An 18,315-nucleotide genomic window follows, 5' to 3' on the forward strand; every position below is an offset into this window, starting at 1 on the left:
CCTCTAGATTCTCCCACACCCCTTTCTTTCTGGGACTCACCACATGTTGTTTGTCTGTGAGGGGGGGTTTGTTTATTTTTTGTGTTAGTTTTTTTTACTTAATTCCTTCACCTCTTTCACCCAATTCCCTCCTCCCCTCCAATAGCTGTCAGTACATTCTCTCTATCTATGAACCTATTTCTATTTTGTTTGTTAGTTTATTTTGGTCATTGGATTCCACATGTAAGTCAAATCATGTAGTATTTGCCTTTCTCTGACTGGCTTATTTCACTTAGCATAGTACTTTATAGTCTATTGTTATGCAATGCATTATTCTAACACTTAGCAACTTAAAAGAATAAACAGTTATTATATCACACAGTTTTTGAGGGTTAGGAATTCTTAAACAATGCTGCAGGCTGGATCTGGCTCAGGATATCTTACGAGGTTTCTGTCAAGTTACCAACTAAGCCTCTGTAGTCATCTGAGGGCTTGCCCAGGGCTGGAGAGTCAGAAGGCTCTCAAGGGAGAAGAAGGGTGCGTGGGCAGCTGTTGGAAGTACTACATATCCTTGGCTACACAGCTGAAGCTTTGGCTCCTCATCACACAATCCTCTCAGCAGGGCTGCTCATGGCTTTCTCCAGAGCAAGTGACCAGGAAGGGAGAAAAGAAGATGACACCATACTGTCTCATGATCTAGACTCAGAAGTGGCACACTGTCATTTCCACTGTATTTCACTTGTCACATGGTTCCACCCTGACACAATGTGGGAAAAAAGTATACAAGGGTTTGCACACTGGAATGTGGGGATCGTTAGCAGACAGCTTGCAGTTTGGCTATAACACATACCTTATAGCAGGGGTGTCCAACTCATTTTCACCAGGGGCCACATCAGCCTCACGGTTACCTTCAAAGGGTCGAAATAATGTTAGGACGGTATAAATGTAACTACCCCTTAACTGTTAAAGGGGTTGAAATCGCATTTGGCCCTTTGAAGGCAACCAGGAGGCTGATGTGGTCCCTGGTGAAAATGAGTTGGACACCCCTACATTACAGATTTTCACCTTTTATACTGAAACAGATTATAATATAAAGCATACCTCCTTTGTATAACAAAATTTAGAAATACATTTACAACTAGTATGATATTACCTAGAAAAGAATAAGGCAATGTGGAGAGGAGGGTTGATGCTATATTCTCATTTCATACACTTTGACAGGGGTTGGCAAACTGTGACCTGTGAACCAAATGTGTCCTGCCATCTCTCTGTGTTTGTAAATAAAGCTCTACTGTAACACAGCCATTTCACTGATTTTTCTGCCATCTATGTCTTCTCTTAAACTCCAATGGCAGAGTTGAGTAGTTTCAACAGAGTGGCCCACAACATTCAAAATATGTGTTGCTCAGATATTTAGAGAAAGCTTTTCAACAGTGTGCTATGATCTAAAGAGAAAACATTTTAGAGGTCAAAACTTACAGAAATGAAAATGAGCATTTAAATATTCCAAGGATTTTCAGATTGAGATAATCTTTTAAATAAGGCTCCAATTAACATATTTTTATTTTTATAACTTTTAATAGAAAAAATATTAATTTTATTTTAACTGTTCAAGTACAGTTTTCTGTCTTTTACTGCCATCTCAGCCCACCCACCCAGCCCTCCTCCCTATTTCCAACCCCCCTAGTTTTTGTCCATGTGTCTTTTATACTTGTTCCTGTGAACCCACCCCCTTTTCCCCTGAAATTCCCTCCCCATTCCCCTCTGGTCATTGTCAGCCTATTCTCTATTTCACTGTCTTTGGTTATATTTTGCTTGTTTATTTGTTTTGTTGTTTAGGTTCCTGTTAAAGGTGAGATCACATGGTATTTGTCTTTCACCACCTGGCTTATCTCACTTAGCATAATGCTTTCCAGTTCCATCCATGAAGTTGCAAATGGTAGGAGTTCCTTCTTTCTTTCTGCCGCATAGAATCCCATTGTGTAAATGTACCACAGTTTTTTGATCCATTCATTTACTGATGGGCACTTAGGTTGCTTCCAGCACTTGGCTTTTGTAAATTGGGGTGCATAGGTTCTTTTGGATTGGTGTTTCAGGGTCCTTAGGACATAATCCTAGCAATGGAATTGCCAGGTCAAAAGGAAGATTCTAGTTTCTGAGAAAATTCCATACTGTATTTCCCATGGTCGTACCAGTCTGCAATCCCACCAACAGTGCACTAGGGTTCCCTTTTCTCTACAACCTCTCTAACACTTGTTTGTTGCTTTGTTTACATAAAGCTTTAATAAAATTACATAATATGAAGAAGTAGGAGAGAGAGAATTCAAATGAGCAGTGATTTGGGGACCAAAAAACATGCCAGTAACAATCTCCCAATACATTTCTATGTGCATAAAGACAGGATTCACCTCTGGATGAAGCTGCTGATACTGGGTTTTAGGAGAGCTTGGGCAGAAGTTTCCCAGAGATCTGTTGACACAGAAATGGGATTTCTAGCTCATTATTTCAAGTGTAAGTTATCAATTAAAAAATTGGCCCTAGGTTCCACACAATAATTTTGAACTTTAAAGAACTTACCATAAATAGTTAGTTAGTTACTGCCCTCACCATGGCCAAGAGTGAAAAACTGACTCCCAAGCCCTGACCACACTTGGCTGGGCTCCCTCTCATAGCAAAGGTTGCCAGCTGATTCAGGCCAGGGCACAGGGCTGGGCTGTGGCCCAGGCCCCAGCCGGCGTGTGTGTGAGAGGCACTGATGGATGCGTCTCTAGCATATTGATGCTTCTCTCCCTCTCTTTTCCTCTCCCTTCTCCTCTCTCTGTAAATCAATAAAACCCTCAAAGAAGCTGACTCGCAAGCCTATTCTGGAATAAGCAAAGGGCTGTCTCAGTGAAACTGTAAAATAAATCTATTTTTAAGCAAACTTAGAAGTCACTAATGGGGGAACTAAAAAGTAATATGCAGTGTTTAAATTTAATAAACTATGAAGTAGCAGCGACAACATATTTTAGGGGTATGTTGGTATGGTAGGCAAATCTCTAAGATGACCACCCAAATTCCCAGGCCCTAGTACATACCTGTGCAGTCCTCTCCCCTTATATTTGAGTAGGGTTTGTGAATGCAGTGTGATAGTACATCCTGCATAGTGGCAAAGACTGAGCTGTTTTTTAGAGGTAATTAGAATCCCAAGGGAATTCTGGTCAAGATGTCAGTGTAGGTAAACATGGCTCACCTCCTCACACAATCGTTTCAGAAACAAGCTGTCCTCCCCAGGGTCTTTTGTTCTATGGTTCTTCTTTGCCCAGCACTGTGTTAGGAACTGTGGCTCTTGATGCCAGGATTTGGTAAAAAGGAAAAGAATTATTATTTTTTAAAATATTTTTATTTATTTATTTTTAGAGAGGGGAAGGGAGGGAGAAAGAGAGAGAGAAACATCAATGTGTCGTTGCCTCTCCTGTGGCCCCCACTGGGGACCTGGCCCACAACCCAGGTATGTGCCCTGACTGGGAATCGAACCTGCGACCCTTTGATTCACAGTCCACGCTCAATCCACTGAGCTATGCCAGCCAGGGCAGAAAAGAATTATTTAATTAAAAGTTATACAGTTTGAAATAATGGGAGAATTCTCCTGTTAAATCTCACTCCCTTAAGAAATGAAGATACACCCACAAGCACACAGTCCTTCTGCCCCCCTTTGCCCAGTCAGGCCAGCCTCAGAGCACACCAGTCAGAAGTACCGCCTTTCAGAAGGAAAAAAACAGAGTCTATAGCTCACCTCTCCCAGCTCCTCCCAGTAATCTGTGCTCTGCTGGGCAGGTCTCCCACAGTTCCAAAACAATCAACTGTGTCGCTGAGATCTCCAGTTCTTAATTCAAAACCACATAGCACCTCTTTAAGGCCTGCTGGCAAGAGTACTTTCATCCACTATTGACCTGCATGGTCCTACAAAGGTCCTGCACCTTCTCCTGAGGTCCTCATCCCAAATGGCAGCCCACCTTTTTGTTTAAATCCCAGACTGCATCCTCCTTATTAATCTCTCCTTATTAATCTCTCCTTATTAATTGTGGGAGTTTTGACTCCTCCCACAATCAGCTACACCTGCCAGCACTCCCGAATTTTCTGCCTTTCTTGGCTGCCATAGATAGTCCAGGAGGCATGGCCCCATGGCATGGACTAAACCATCTCCAAGCTCTTGCACGGGCACTGTAACAGTGGGGGAGCTTCCTCTCAGATATAACACAGGTCAAAGTCACACACATCTCCCTTGCACGACACAAGCAGAGGTTTTAATGTTTTAAAATACTGGCCAAGTTCTTCAGATACACCCCATTACACAACCACATCAAAATTACAACTAAATTATTAAACAACCATCACTCAGAAGCACCAGAATCTGGGTTGAAGAGAAGTCTGATAACTACAGAATCAAAGAAACTGCAACCATCCAGACTGGTAGGAGGGGTGTGGACCCAGAATGTGCTGGTCCCACATCTATGGTGGATAAAAACTCAGGAGGGATATCTTGGGGAGCAAGGTGTCCCAGCCCCATACCCGGCCTCCCAACTGAGGGTGCCAATGCCAGGAAGATAAGTCCCCATAACATGTGACTGCAAAAAAAACTTCAAGAACCCACACAGGGACTTACTCAGACTCCCTCTGAGCTCCAACACAGGAGTAGCAGTTTGAAAAGCACCAGTGGAATATAGGAGGAGCTGAAGTATCTGGCATAAAGGTGGGAGCTGGAGGAGAGCTTTCTCTCAGACATAAAGTCAGGCAGAGGTCATTGTCCTTTTACTGAGCCTTTCCTCCACAGCCACAAAGCTGATTGGCAGGTGCCATATCTGACACTCCATCAAACTGGCTAATACTGTTTTCCTAGCCCTGAAGATCCCCTGAGACTTCCTCCCACCCAACTTATTGGCCTGCCCAAATTGTTAACTGGGACTTTTCCATATAAATAGCTACTCTTAGCTCATGCCTCAGAACTTCATAAATCCTATCAAAACAAGAACCGCCAGGCTTAGAGAGCCCTCAGGCCTGGCACTAGCAGCAGCCAGCCTAGATTCACACTTGGCATCACCTGGGAATCTCCAAGACCAACACAAATAGCAGGTTTCTCAGATTGCTTTATAGCTAAGGCACAGTGGTCCTGGGCAGAACACAGGTAGAGGCTGACCTTATTCTGCACCATCTGGGAAACCCCAGAGTCTGCTGTCCAGTGGACAGATATAGATTGCTTTGAAGCACCACCACCCCGCCCCTGCACAGCTGGTCCTCCACAGAGAGCAGAAGTTGGTGGCCATTGGTCAGAGCCAATCTTTGTAGCTGACTGGCCTGGGTAAATCCAACCCATTGGTTGCTAACAACAACCAAGGCTCAACTATAAGAGGAAAGTGTACTCAGCCCATACAAAGGAGGCTCCTCTAGTACTCAGCTCTGCCACTGAACCCTGCAGGACACCTACTACATTAGGCCAAGCTACCAAGACAGGGAGTCATAGCAGCTCTACCTGATACATAGAAACAAACACAAGGAGACTGTCAAAATGAGTGTATAGAGAAATATGGCCCAAATGAAAGAACATATGGAAACTCCAGAAAAGGAACTAAATGAAATGGAGATAAGCAATCTGTCAGATGTAGACTTCAAAAGACTGTTTATAAGGATGCTCATAAAACTTAGTGAGGACCTCAACAGGATAAAAAGGGTCCAGTCAGAAACTATGGATACACTAAAGGACAATTTTGAAATTGAAATAAAGGACAATTTACAGAGAAACAACAGTAGAGTGGATGAAGCTGAGAATCAAGTTAGTGATTTGGAACATAATGAAGAAAATAACAACCAGTCTAAATAACAAGAAGAAAAAAGAACTAAAAAATGAGAATAGTATAAGCAGCTTCTGGGACAAGTTCAAGCACTCTAACACTCGCATCATATGGGTACCAGAAGGAGAAGAAAAAGAGCAAGAAATTGGAAATTTATTTGAAATATAATGAAAGAAAATTTCCCTAACTTGGTGAGGGAAATAGACATACAACTCTAGGAAGCACAGAGGGTCCCAAACAAGGTGGAATCAGAGGCCCACATTAAGATTCATCATAATTAAAATGCCAAAGGTTAAAGAAAAAGGGGAATTTTAAAAGCAGCAAGAGAAAATAAGTTACTTAACTATAGGGGAATTCCCATAACACTGTCAGCTGATTTCTCAAAAGAAACTTTGCAGGCTAGAAGGGATTGGCAAGAAATATTCAAAGTCATGAAGAGCCAGGACCTACAGCCAAGATTACTCTATCAAACAAAGCTATCACTTAGAATTGAAGGGCAGATAAAGAGCTTTCCAGACCAAAAAAAAAAAAAAAAACTAAAGGAGTCCATTATCACTAAACCATTATTATATGAAATGTTAAAGGGACTTATTTAAGAAAATGAAGAAGATTAAAACTATGAATAACAAGATGGCATTAAATATATATATATACATATTTATATACAAATATATATATGTACATATTTATATACAATTGAATCTAAAGAACAAACTAAGAAAATAAGAACAGAGATAGAGCCATGCATACAGAGAGCATTTTGATGGTTGCCAGATGGGAGGTGTATGTCAGGGAATGGGTGAAAAGGTGAGGGGATTAAGAAGTATAAATAGCCAGTTAAAGAATAGCCATGGGGATGTAAAGTACAGCATAAGAAGTGGAGTAGCCAAAGAATTTATATGCATGACCCATAGACATGAACAATGGTGGGAGGATTGCCTGAGGGAGTAGAGGATACTGGGTAGAGGGAGGTAAAAGGGGAAAAATTGGGACAACTATAATAGCATAATCAATAAATTATAATTTAAAATAAGATTCCAAGCAAAAACCTAAAAGGACTCATGGACATGGACAACAGTGTGGTGATAGTGAGGAAGTAGGAGGTGTGAATGGGCTAAATGGCAATGGAAAAAACTACGATAAGATTCCAAATCAGTCCGTTGTCAGTTACTCAAAAATATTATTATGGGTAGTAATTAAGATATTATTCAGAGGTAATTAAGATACCAAATCAGATGACCATTTAGACTCTAGAGAACAGAGAAAGTTGAAGTCAAAGATGCTCTCCTTCTGTTCCTGAAAAAACAAGATGCCATGGTGTGACTGCCTATGGGGAGGAACAGTGTCTGAGAGCTGGAGGTGTCAGTCCTACAACCGCAGGATCTAAATTCTACAAATAGACTGAATGAGACCCTGGTTCCTTCCACCCTTCTGATAGCCTGAGTGGAGGACACAACTAAGCCATGCAGCGTTCCTGATCCAGGGATAGTATGAGGTAATAAATATGTGTTTTAAGTTTCTAAATTAATTTAATGTATATGTATCAATACAGAATACATATTACATGCATTCAGAAAAGCAGAAAATTAAGGAAGTATATACTGACTATTGGCAATATTATTTTATCATTTTGTGTGGGATTTTTTGTCATTTCCTTAATTTTTTCCTTTAATTCTCTATTTAACAACAAGATATTCACTTAACTAGATCCTTCAGTATGCATTAGTTCATTTCATAGCAAAACTACACACAGAAAAAAAAATAGCATGTCTTTACCCAGAGAATATATCAGAAATTTCATGTCAGAAGAAAAATACTTGGTAAAAAGAACTTTATATAATAGAAGTCTTTCATACCCCAAGATGACAGAGAGACTTTCAGGATGAACAAAAGCAGAATGCAGGTGAGTGTGGAAGAGAGAATAGTACATATGAAATGGGTCAGAGGGTCATGGCCTGACTATGATTGATATGACAAGACCATGCCGTGAGAGAGGGACACACTGAAGGGGTGACTAGTATCATCTGTTGAAGCCAGAACTTTCCATCGTAGTACTCTGAAATATCATGGGAGCTGAAACACCTCAGAGCTGTGTTTAGGAGGCAACAGAAATTTTCCTCTCTCAGTGAAGACAATTTTTAACATAGATTACTCTCTGAATTAGACATCATTCATCGTATTTAGCACCTTCTGTTTCTTCATTGCTCCTGTAACTACAATAAATGTTTAAGAGTTCTCAGAAGAAGGTGGCTAGGGCCCAGACACTTCATAGGATGATGATGTAAGAAGCCATAATTTGAACCTATATTTGGGTGTGGCTAAATAAAGTTTACATTCATCTTGAACAAAGTTTGTGAAAGTAGACCATCAAAAAAAAAAAAAACACTCTAAGCAGGAAACAAACAAACTAAACTAAACTAACAAGAAACCCAGAAGAAGGAGATGAGAAAAGGGAGGGTTGGGATAGCAAACTACTAATTTTCATTATAAGCTTATCTACATTGTTTTTTAAATTGAATTTAAAGTGTTTTCTTTTGAAATCACTCAAGCAAAAAGCCAAAACACTTCAAATATCAGAAAATATAATGCATGTTTGCTTAGTCCAACTTTTGAAGGATGTTATGTTGCGTCCTGTTTTCTTCATAATATAATGTAAGTGCATTTTTTCCTAAATCAATCTTCACACAAGAATGTAAGAGCTCAGTTAGCACTCTGGTTATATTCACATTTTGAGAACTAAAACTTGAGATGTTCTTTCCTCTTCCTGATTTCTCATGTAATAAAAATCCACCGTGGTGCAAGAACATGGATGGGCCTTGAGAATATCATGCTAAGTGAAATATATCAGTCAGAAAAAGGTAACAATCATATGGTTTTCTCATATGTGGGATATAAAACTGAAAGTAACAAATTTGCAAACAAGAAAACAAACAAAAATTCACAGACACAAACAGTATGGCCATTACCAGAGGGAAGGAGGCAGGAGGGCAGTAAAGGATAAAGGGGGTCAAGTACATGGTGGCAAAAGGCCATTTGACTTTGGGTGGTGGATATACAATGTAATATACAGATCGTGCATCACAGAAGTGTACCCTTGAAATCTATGTAATCCTATTAGCCAATGCCACCCCAATAAATTTAATTCAAAAAAATTTTATATAGCTTTGGCCTGGTAGATCAGATGATTAGAGTGTCAGCCCAATATGCCAAAGTTGTGGGTTTGATCCCCAATCAGGGCACATGACAGTGAACAAATGGCCGTGGCTGGTGTAGCTCAGTGGATTGAGTGCAGGCCTCCAAACCAAAGGTTGCTGGTTCAATTCAGAGTCAGGGCACATGCATGGGTTATAGGGCAGGTCCACAGTGGGGGATGCATGAGAGGAAACCACACATTGATGTTTCTCTCCTTTTAAATTAAAAAAAAAAAGAATGAACAAATGAATGCATAAGTGGGTGGAATGACAGATTGAGCTCTCTCTTTCTCTCACCTATAAATAAAACATTAAAATTTTTAAATCAACGTTGGGTTTTCAATTATTATGATTTAATTAAAATATGATTTTTAGTAAGCAAATAGAGATGTCAATGTGAATATCTTAAGATGTACATCCAACAATTTTACTTAAAAATTGGCTTTTGAAATCTTTGAGGCTGGGGAAAATCCCACTCAGGCCAGGACAGCGGTTCTTACTGCGCCCCCACCCTTCTTTGACACACTCAGAAACCCCCCAATAAAATGGGCTGCTCCTTCTCCTTCTCTCCCTTGCCCCCCTAAAATGGAATTGTTCAGTTTTGACAAACTTTTAGAAAAGGGTTTTAGGTTGATTAGAGATTATGATTCTTAATGCACATGCGACTTTTTTACTGACTGATAAGCATATAGCAAGAAAGGCCTGTGGTGTAAAGAAATAGATATTGTAAATGTGTGTGGTTAGGGCTCGGATCCTTCACAAAATACAAGCACAATCACATAGAAAAACATATTTGGCAAAAGACTTCTGATTGTCCAACAGAACTCAGGAGCAGCAAGACGCAAACCTGTTCTCCTGTGAAGCCGGATGATAAATACAGGGAAATTGTCGTATAGCACTTTCAGCTCTAAATTGACACATATAGATGTATAGATAACCAAAAAGAACTAACTTCTAGACAAACAAAAATGAGATGGAAATTCCCAATTTAGTATGCCATACAAATCTGAAATAATCTTAATACATATTGTCTGATGTGAATTGTTTTATTTAAATTACTGCAAAAAATTTAAAATATGCATGAAAATATATGACATTTAATACTGAATGTGTACACTAAATCAAAATATTCATGAAATTCTTTCTCTTGATGCTTCACAACTTCTGATGTAAGTGCACACATTTTATCAGTTGTAAAATACATGGTTTCAAATATATCAATATTTTTTGATAAGATAATGTGAAACATTTTACAAATCCAAGAAGTACAAAAGCATTAGTAATATAAGAGGTAAACTTACCCTTTTAGTAACACTGGACCTTCATTGCCCACCCCTTCTGGCCTAAACACCTACATAAGCCGTTGTTGACAGATATAAAAGTTTTGTTTTGTGCAGGGCTCATCCAAAACACTTCCAGTTGGGCTATAAACTATGCAGCTCCCACTTGAAAATTTAGTGCCTGAAAGTCTGTAATGAAAAATAACATGTTATCATATTAGAAAAGGGAATGAGAATGTTGAGGGATAGTGTTTTTTATTAAATGACACAATTTTAAAGTATTTGAATGACGTATTCACATACTGAGTCATGGTAGCTTTATCTTTCAATAGCCACAGTTTTCATGATTTCAAATACAACAGCACAAAAAAACTCATTTATTACCTCAATAATGCATAGCATTAAGGCCATAAATGTTAAAATTTTGCATTGTTATTATTGAGTTTTATAAATGATAAACTTTGCTTCTATTTTGTTTAAAGATGTATTGATTAATTTAGTCTAGGAAAACACATCAGAGCATAAGATTTGTCACAAATGATGCTGCAAATACCGTGTTAATGAATAAAAATGAGATTTTAAGATTACCGGTGTACAAAAATGAGCCCAGCATATTTAAAGCATGAAGAGATGCTTAGAATATTGGGCTTCACTAAAACAAAGAAAATGACGGCTACCCTGGACACCATCTTCATTTGTGAGCATCTCATACAGGTAACACACAGCCAAGGGCTTGGACACAGGTTAAAAAAACAACACTATATGTCAAAACTTCTTCACTGGTCCCAAGTATACTAACGTCCTATCCTATCACTTGAGCATACACACATGGATGTTCTAATAGGGCTAAAATTGTCACTCACTTGTATCATTCTCTTTTCTGTATTCACATGCTCTAGATAGGTTATCAGAGCTACAGTGTTCCTGTAAGCTACATTCTCTAGTCACATCTAAGAACAAACTCATAAAGAATGGAAACCATCTTGATTTCCAGGAACTTACCGGTTTGGGATGAGAGCAGAGCTGTTTTCCCACAACCAGGCATCACGTTCTTTGCTGTAAGAGAGTCCAATCCAGTAAAACTGTCCATTGTATCTCATAAAGCTCTGCTTGGAAACAGTGGCAAACATTTACTTAATTTGAGTCTATTCTTTGAATAATGCACTTTTTAGAGAGTCAGTGTCCGGCACTAGAGTCAGCCTTTTAATAACTCAAACTGAAATAATTTTTAAGCTCTAGTTAGGAGATATAGTCAAATGCTCCAAATTTTTCATTTGTCAGATCCATTCATTTACAGAGACAAAGATCTTACTTCTTGTGGGAATGAATGATGTAAAGGGAGTTATGGTTTTCCTGCAACACTTTCTTCATAGGATCTCAACAATCCCGCCTGGTCCCAAATCAGCAGTATCTTGAGGAATAAATTTCATGGATCTAACCTACTCATACTGTATTAAGCACAGTTTCTTCATGTAGCTAGAGAAGTTTTTTACTTTTTTGTAGGAGGTGGGTAATTTTGTGATCATATTATCCATATTTAGGTCACATAATATCCTAGTATGTTGACAACAGCTATAAAATTGCAAAATAAATTATAAATTTAATTATAGAAATAAAAATTATAAACTTGTTTACTGTATCTTTGAATGAAAATAATGACTCATTATTTCTTTCTTGATTTCTCTCTAAAAAGTCTCTCGTATTTTATATGGCACCTATCTGGATTTTTACTCATAATATAAATCTTTGAGAAATTCTATGTAGATTCTATAATTGATTGTTTCAAGGTTTAGGAAATTAGTAAGCTATTAGTTCAAGTATAACAATCCAGTTACTCTCTGATTAAAGACGTGATTCAAAGAATTCAGTTCACTTAAATGGTATATTTTCTTAAGTCAAAGAAAATGCAGAAAACGAGAATTAAGTACTTGCCAATTCGTTTCCATTGTGCAGCTGCAGTAGAGTAGAATTTTGGGAAGCGCAGGATTTCTTGCTCTCTGCCCAAGTTTTGGAGTCATAAGAAACCAAATAACAGTTGCACTGGTATCCAATCCACTTCTCTTGGCAAGAACAGCAGCCAGAGCCTAAGAGAAAAAATAAAGTACGTTTGATAGCATTGTATATTTGATATAATCAATGTTATTTACTCATTCAAAAATTATTTGCTATTGATTCTTTTTAAACAAATATTGTTTAAAATCTAATAATACACTATAACTCGGGGATAATAATGTGACCAGGTTAGACTTGAACTTTTTCTTCAGGGGAATTATATATCCTGAAGATAGAGTCAGAATTATACAATTTCTAATCATGTAATACATGGTGTTAGTAATGCATGTAATTAGTAATACATAATGCTAACTTGGGGAAATACTCACAGAAATTCAATATGTTAAAACATTGTGAGCAGAGTATAAGATGGGAGCATTTAGAAAGACCTCTTTTGAGAAAGTGACCCAAAGTTGAGTCACTTTGGGTGTAAATAGGAGTCGATTAAATGAAAGGGCTATTTAAGGGAGGAAGGTATCTTAGAATATTCCCTGAGTCAGAAAGAATATGGTACGCTGGGACAATTCTTTTTTAAATTATTTTTTAATTTAATTCTTGTTCAAGCACAGTTTCCTGTCTTATATTCCCAGCCCTTCCCACCCCCCAGTGCTCCCCACCTCCCTCCCACTTCTGCCCCCCACTTTAGTTATTGTCCATGTGACCTTTATACTTATTCATGTGAGTCCTTCCCCTTTTCCCCTGTGATTCTCTCTACTCTCTTCTCTAATTCTGATATATGTTTGATTATTTATTTTCTAAATGAAGTTCAATAAAACAATTGGATCAATTAGTTTAAAGAGTGATAACATCTTGAATATTTATTACCCTAAGTGATAAAAGTCGGAATACATGTATGAATACATGGTATTCATATCTTTGCCAAATGAAGTTGTAGCAAAGAACGGTATTTACAGGGCACGGGAGGTGAGGGCAAATGTGAAGGTGTTGACTAAAGGTTAAAGTCCTCCAGTTAGAAAATGAATAAATTCAGATAATCTACTGCATAGCACTAGGTGGATAGTTAACAATATTTTACTCTATACCTGTAAGTTACTAAGAGAGTAGATTTCAGTGTTTTCACCATAAAAGAAAATTAAAAAATAATTTTGCGAGGTGATGGAACAGATAGCAAATATTATAGTCATAATCATATTGCAAAATATTTCAACACACCATACACTTTAAATTATGAATTGTTATATGCCAATTATATCTCAATACAGCTACAAAAATGCAAACAAGATATACATGGATTGCTATATAATCACAGAAGATGGTGAGACAACTTCGAGAGTGTTGGAAAAAAACACTAAAACATTGGACTTTGAACTGGCCTAACCTGATAAATTTCTGCACTATATTCTTAGTCATGAAAGAAATAGAAGTAAAGGTAAAGAAATATAAAATTATATTACAAGGAAACGAAGGCAGATCATTAGGATGGCTGTAGTGTGTACTATAATTTCTTTTTGACTTGTTACTTAAACGTGAGCACTGATACAGGGAAAACATGACACTTCAGATTAATATGTTCTTTATAATTAAATATATAAATGATATGCATTCATTATAATTTTAAAATTCTTATATTAGAGAAATATGATATGAGTCTATTCTAAAATTAGTAGGTAAACTTGGATCACCATACGTAATGTTCCATTATGCTTCTGTGTGGGAGAAATAAGAAAACTTTTTCACCCTCTGCCAACACAAAGGTTTTCCAAAGTATGGACCTCACCTTTCTGGGGCGCAGTGCTGGGTCCTGAAGATGCTGTTAGCTGATTATCTGGTTCAATAAATGCTATGAGAAATAATTAGAAATGTACTTAATTAGATACAGGTTTGTGAAATAACACAATGTTATATATTAGTAAAATGAAGCCTTTCATATTGAATGGGTTCATCACAGTTTTTATCTTTATAAAAACTTGCCTAGAAAAACTTACTCTTTTTAATCAAAATTCCCAAAATAGCCATCAACGCAAGGGCTGTTACTGCTAAGATCCCAGAAATCAACCTCCACAGAGTGGTCTGAGAAGCTGTAGATAGAGAGAGGCAGAGACATGAGTTAAATAACAAACACAGGAGCTGCATTTGTTAAAAGCAAAAACCAGAGAGGGAAATCCAAAAAATTTCTTTGGCTTGACAACAAAGCCATCTTGCCAATGAAACAGTGGAAAATGAAGGCGTGTCATTCAGAACTCCACCCACTACTAAAATTTTTAAGTTATACATTATTCTTCCAAGAAAATATCCCGAACTTTTGCTCTTTACTAGCTGTATCTCAGAAAGATGCATTTTTGTTAAATTTGGCAAGTGAGCACAGAGATCTGGACTAAGAAGGTATTAATAGGGACCGGGTTCTGTGTTAGGGCTTGTGTAAGAGATATTACTTTTCTTTTCTCAGGAAAAATCAAAGATGGTCATCTAACTCTCAGTAGCACAATGAGAAAATTTAGAAACCATTAATGATGTTATTTTCTCAAAGTATCAAAACTACTGAACTAAACTAGTCCGAAATCAAATGAAAATTTGCCTTGGACCAGTCTTTAACACATTCTATGGTCGTCACAATAATACTCCTTGAGGTGTGCCCTCCTGTTAATCTCAATGCATTTGCTCTTTGGAGAAAGGTCAGGGTCTCGTGGATTTGTAGAGCTTTTCCAGGGATGAGAAGACATAGGAGCATCCGAACCTGGTGTGAGGAGAGATTCCCCAACCACTCCATGGGCGATACCGTCGGGACCCAGATTCACTTCACAGTGCATTATCCATCATACAAGCAACTATTCCTTGTACAAGCACATTACATTTCTTACACCCATAGTCATTTCCCCCAAACAATCTAACATCAGGAAATTCTGCACAAACTTTAGCACACTCCCAAAGAGTGTTGACATTAACAACAGTCCAGTGTGTCAAACGGTTAATCTGGGTGGGTTTGGGATGTCACAACATAAATGTTAAATTTTTAAATAGCACTTGTGAGCATTGTGTCATTAGTATTTGCCATTCTCTATTTACTCTATGTTAGAATTAAGTTGCTCATAATTAACTAGGTAAACTCCAATCCCACTAACGATTTAGAGCTTCCCTTATTATTTCTATTTTTATTTTATGACGGGATTTCACATACCTGCCATGAGAAATGTTGTTCCAATGTTGATGCAAGTACGTCAGGATGTTTGCTTATTCAAGAAGATCACAGGATTGAGCAGGAGGCTAGGAATCCAAGAGTTGAGTGTGTATTTAAGCGATGTTCTTGAATCATCTATTGGTGAGACACAGATGTATAGTATGAATAGGAGGTAGTAAGTCACTAGCTTTGAAAATGTCCCTGGAACCACAATACAGGAAATTCTCACTTGTGTAATTTTACTTGTATAAAGCAAACACTTTGACTATCATAAAAAGAGCTGAGAGGAAGTATTTTTTAATGTTTGAAAATCAAAATCATCTTAAAAATTATTGGAACATAGGGAAAAAAGGTGGTCAACCCAAACTTAAATTTACTTACTATAATGAAATTTCTTGCAGAATTTTTCTTCTTTAATGATGAGAAACATAATTGACTTGTGCTGTTCACAAATTAAAGCAGTTGGCGTGTATTAGCTTATTTATTTCAAAAATGGCTTCAAAATGAAGATATTCAAATATATGCACTTTTCCAGAGAAATAATTAAGGCAGAGCTAACTACCTGACCCAGGTCAGTAAGTGTGAGGCCCAAGACTGTCTTTCTCCAAAGCACACAAGCAATGTATTTCAAATCAGGCTTATTCCTCTGTGTCTCTGCCTTGTAATTCTGATTTCTTTTCTCTAGCACAGAGTGGTTGGTATTTCCATCTCTCATTGTATGCTTCTGATCCCTGCCTCATTCACTCGGGTATGGAAAGTGAATATCAAAACTGTAGAACCAGAGCGACTTCCCATTCTGCGCCATGCACACACAGAGACACGCACACACACCCTGTGCTCTAAAACTGCTCCTGATGGTCTCTGTCCACACCAGAGTCTCTCATTCCCATGAGCCTTAAAAGCTTCCAGCACTGTGTTCTCCAGTGTGTCTTTCCTTGCCAGACCTTTGAACGGGATGTCAGTTGCTGTATTATTTTTATTTTTGCTAGCATATTAATCATTATATTTTTGCTGTGTTATCTCATTTAGATAATATAGTGATGGTGATATTTACCATCTCAAAAGAATGGTAAATTTGTTCTCAAAAGAATAACCTTATTAGTAGGGAGTTAAAATGTGAGACAGATAATCAGAATAAAATCCTTAAGAGTAGGGACCTTGATCTCTGCTGATTTAAGTAAGTAAGTATCTGGAAATACAATCTGCCACTCATCCACATATAAAGCAGACTCTCAAGTAAGTTTTTCTCTTTTATATGATTTATGTTTAAGCATTGTGATATTATCATCAATGAACTTTTTTGTTGAAGACAGTGTTTTCCACCAAAAAAAGAGGAAAAACAAAAACAGGAAATAAGGAATGTGATTTTATTTTTCAATTTCCATGAAGTTAAAAATTTTCTTTTTATGCAGAGTGTGCATAGATGCTGTAATTCAACCACCAAAATTAATGAAATTTAAATTGTAACCAGATAATGTAGACCAAAAAAAGCATTCATCCGGACTTCAGCAAAACCGTGTTGAAAGGGTGAAGTACTGATGATCCGGTGCCCACGTGCAGTCTGTTCATTTTTAGCTCTAATTTTGGACAAAGATGAACTAGCAAAACCTGCTTTCAGTTTTTTGCTTTTCTTGCCCCGTGAAAAATCACCTCAGGTAAATAGAAGTTTAAGATTTTGCTTTCGGATTTGGTGTTGAGATCGTACAGATTTGGGACAGAATATCTAGTAGGCGTATTCCTACACTTCCCACACTCACAGGATGTCCTTCGTTTGGAAGCTGCTCTAAGTTTTCAGATCCATGTTTGGTGAGATTTACCTAAAACACCGTCTTCTTTTTTTCACCTGAGTTCACTTACTTAGAAATAAAAGTTCATCAAAGTTGTGTTCAATTCAAGAATCTTAGGTTCAACTTGTAAAAACAGCTGAACACACACACACACCTACACACTCACACAAAAGATGTATATAAAAATGCTCCCTTTAATTCTTTCTGAATTAAGCCAGCCCTGGTTGATTCTTTGACTCCTTCTTGTACGTGGTTAGTTGAGTTGCTATAGTGCCAGGCTCCTGTCACTAATCTGCATGTGGAGCGGTGGCTATCATTGCCCCACCGACATCCCTCGCTGTATTTTGTGAACTCTGGCCAACCAGTACCTGGAACTCTGCATCTGCAGACTTTTTTCTCCTAGACTTGCTGAAAGCCCTCATGATCTCACACATGGCTGTCAGAGGTAATGAGGAATTATCACCTGGCTGAGCTTTAACCAGTGAGCCTCAGGATTTGGTGTAGCCAAGCACTGTCAGCCCTCAAAAAGGCAATTCTGAACACTGAGGTTTGTCCCGTTTCCCCAAATCACCGAACAGTGTTAACTTCTAATCTCCTCTTCTGGAAGCTACACTCAAGAGATCAACCTTTATTGTTTCCTGCCTGGCCTCTCCTGTATTAACACCCTTTCTGGCCTTTATTCCATGCTCATCTAAAATAACTTTGCACTCAAAACCAAACTCAAGGTCTGACGCAGATAGAACCCAGACTAAAATGGCGCTGCAATGTTGAGATTCAGTTACATGTTTGTTTTTGAGAAGTTAGGCTCTCCTTGCAGAAGATGCATTTCTGTTTGCAGGAAATCCTCTTCCCCCATGGCCATTGGAGGTGACCACAGTTTTTCTCCACAGTAATTTACCAGTGCCCTTTGTGCAAAGCAAGTCATGATTCTAATAACTGCATCATTCCAGACAAAGAAGGTGCTAGGGAATATAAAGTAATGGCCCCTTAAAATATGAACAGTGAGGTCTTTTCTCTGCCTAGCCATTGCTAACTAAAATATTACAGAACATAGTAATGGTA

General features: G+C 38.0%; 1 protein-coding gene across 3 annotated transcripts; it reads right to left on the minus strand.

The window, feature by feature from the left end:
• Nucleotides 1–215: 215 nt before the first annotated feature.
• On the minus strand, nt 216–15,669 carry LOC119002248 (natural killer cells antigen CD94-like). Of its 3 annotated transcripts, none has more exons than XR_005069716.1 (7): nt 15,467–15,669; nt 14,277–14,369; nt 14,069–14,131; nt 12,211–12,362; nt 11,281–11,384; nt 10,300–10,467; nt 216–736 (listed from the first exon to the last, which is right to left on the minus strand). XR_005069716.1 is itself a non-coding variant. In XM_037068026.1 (6 exons), the coding sequence occupies exons 1-6, from the start codon at nt 15,471–15,473 to the stop codon at nt 10,350–10,352; spliced, it is 537 nt and encodes a 178-aa protein (XP_036923921.1). In that variant the 5' UTR covers nt 15,474–15,669; the 3' UTR covers nt 10,286–10,349. The 3 variants fall into 3 exon arrangements, 1 of the variants encoding a protein (XP_036923921.1); XR_005069715.1 differs by lacking the exon at nt 216–736 and adding an exon at nt 9,317–9,700; XM_037068026.1 differs by lacking the exon at nt 216–736 and having other exon boundaries at nt 10,286–10,467.
• Nucleotides 15,670–18,315: the final 2,646 nt, after the last annotated feature.

This window comes from Sturnira hondurensis, unplaced genomic scaffold, assembly GCF_014824575.4.
Source record: "Sturnira hondurensis isolate 20B ecotype Veracruz unplaced genomic scaffold, ASM1482457v3 Scaffold0017436, whole genome shotgun sequence".
NCBI classification, from domain to species: Eukaryota; Metazoa; Chordata; class Mammalia; order Chiroptera; family Phyllostomidae; genus Sturnira; species Sturnira hondurensis.

Coding starts and splice junctions, on each gene's coding strand:
- LOC119002248 (XM_037068026.1), bottom strand. Junction 12,363..14,068: donor CAGCACTGCGCCCCAGAAAG/GTGAGGTCCATA, acceptor TTTTTCTCTTAG/GCTCTGGCTGCTGTTCTTGC. Junction 10,468..11,280: donor TCTGCTCTCATCCCAAACCG/GTAAGTTCCTGG, acceptor TTTTCATTACAG/ACTTTCAGGCACTAAATTTT.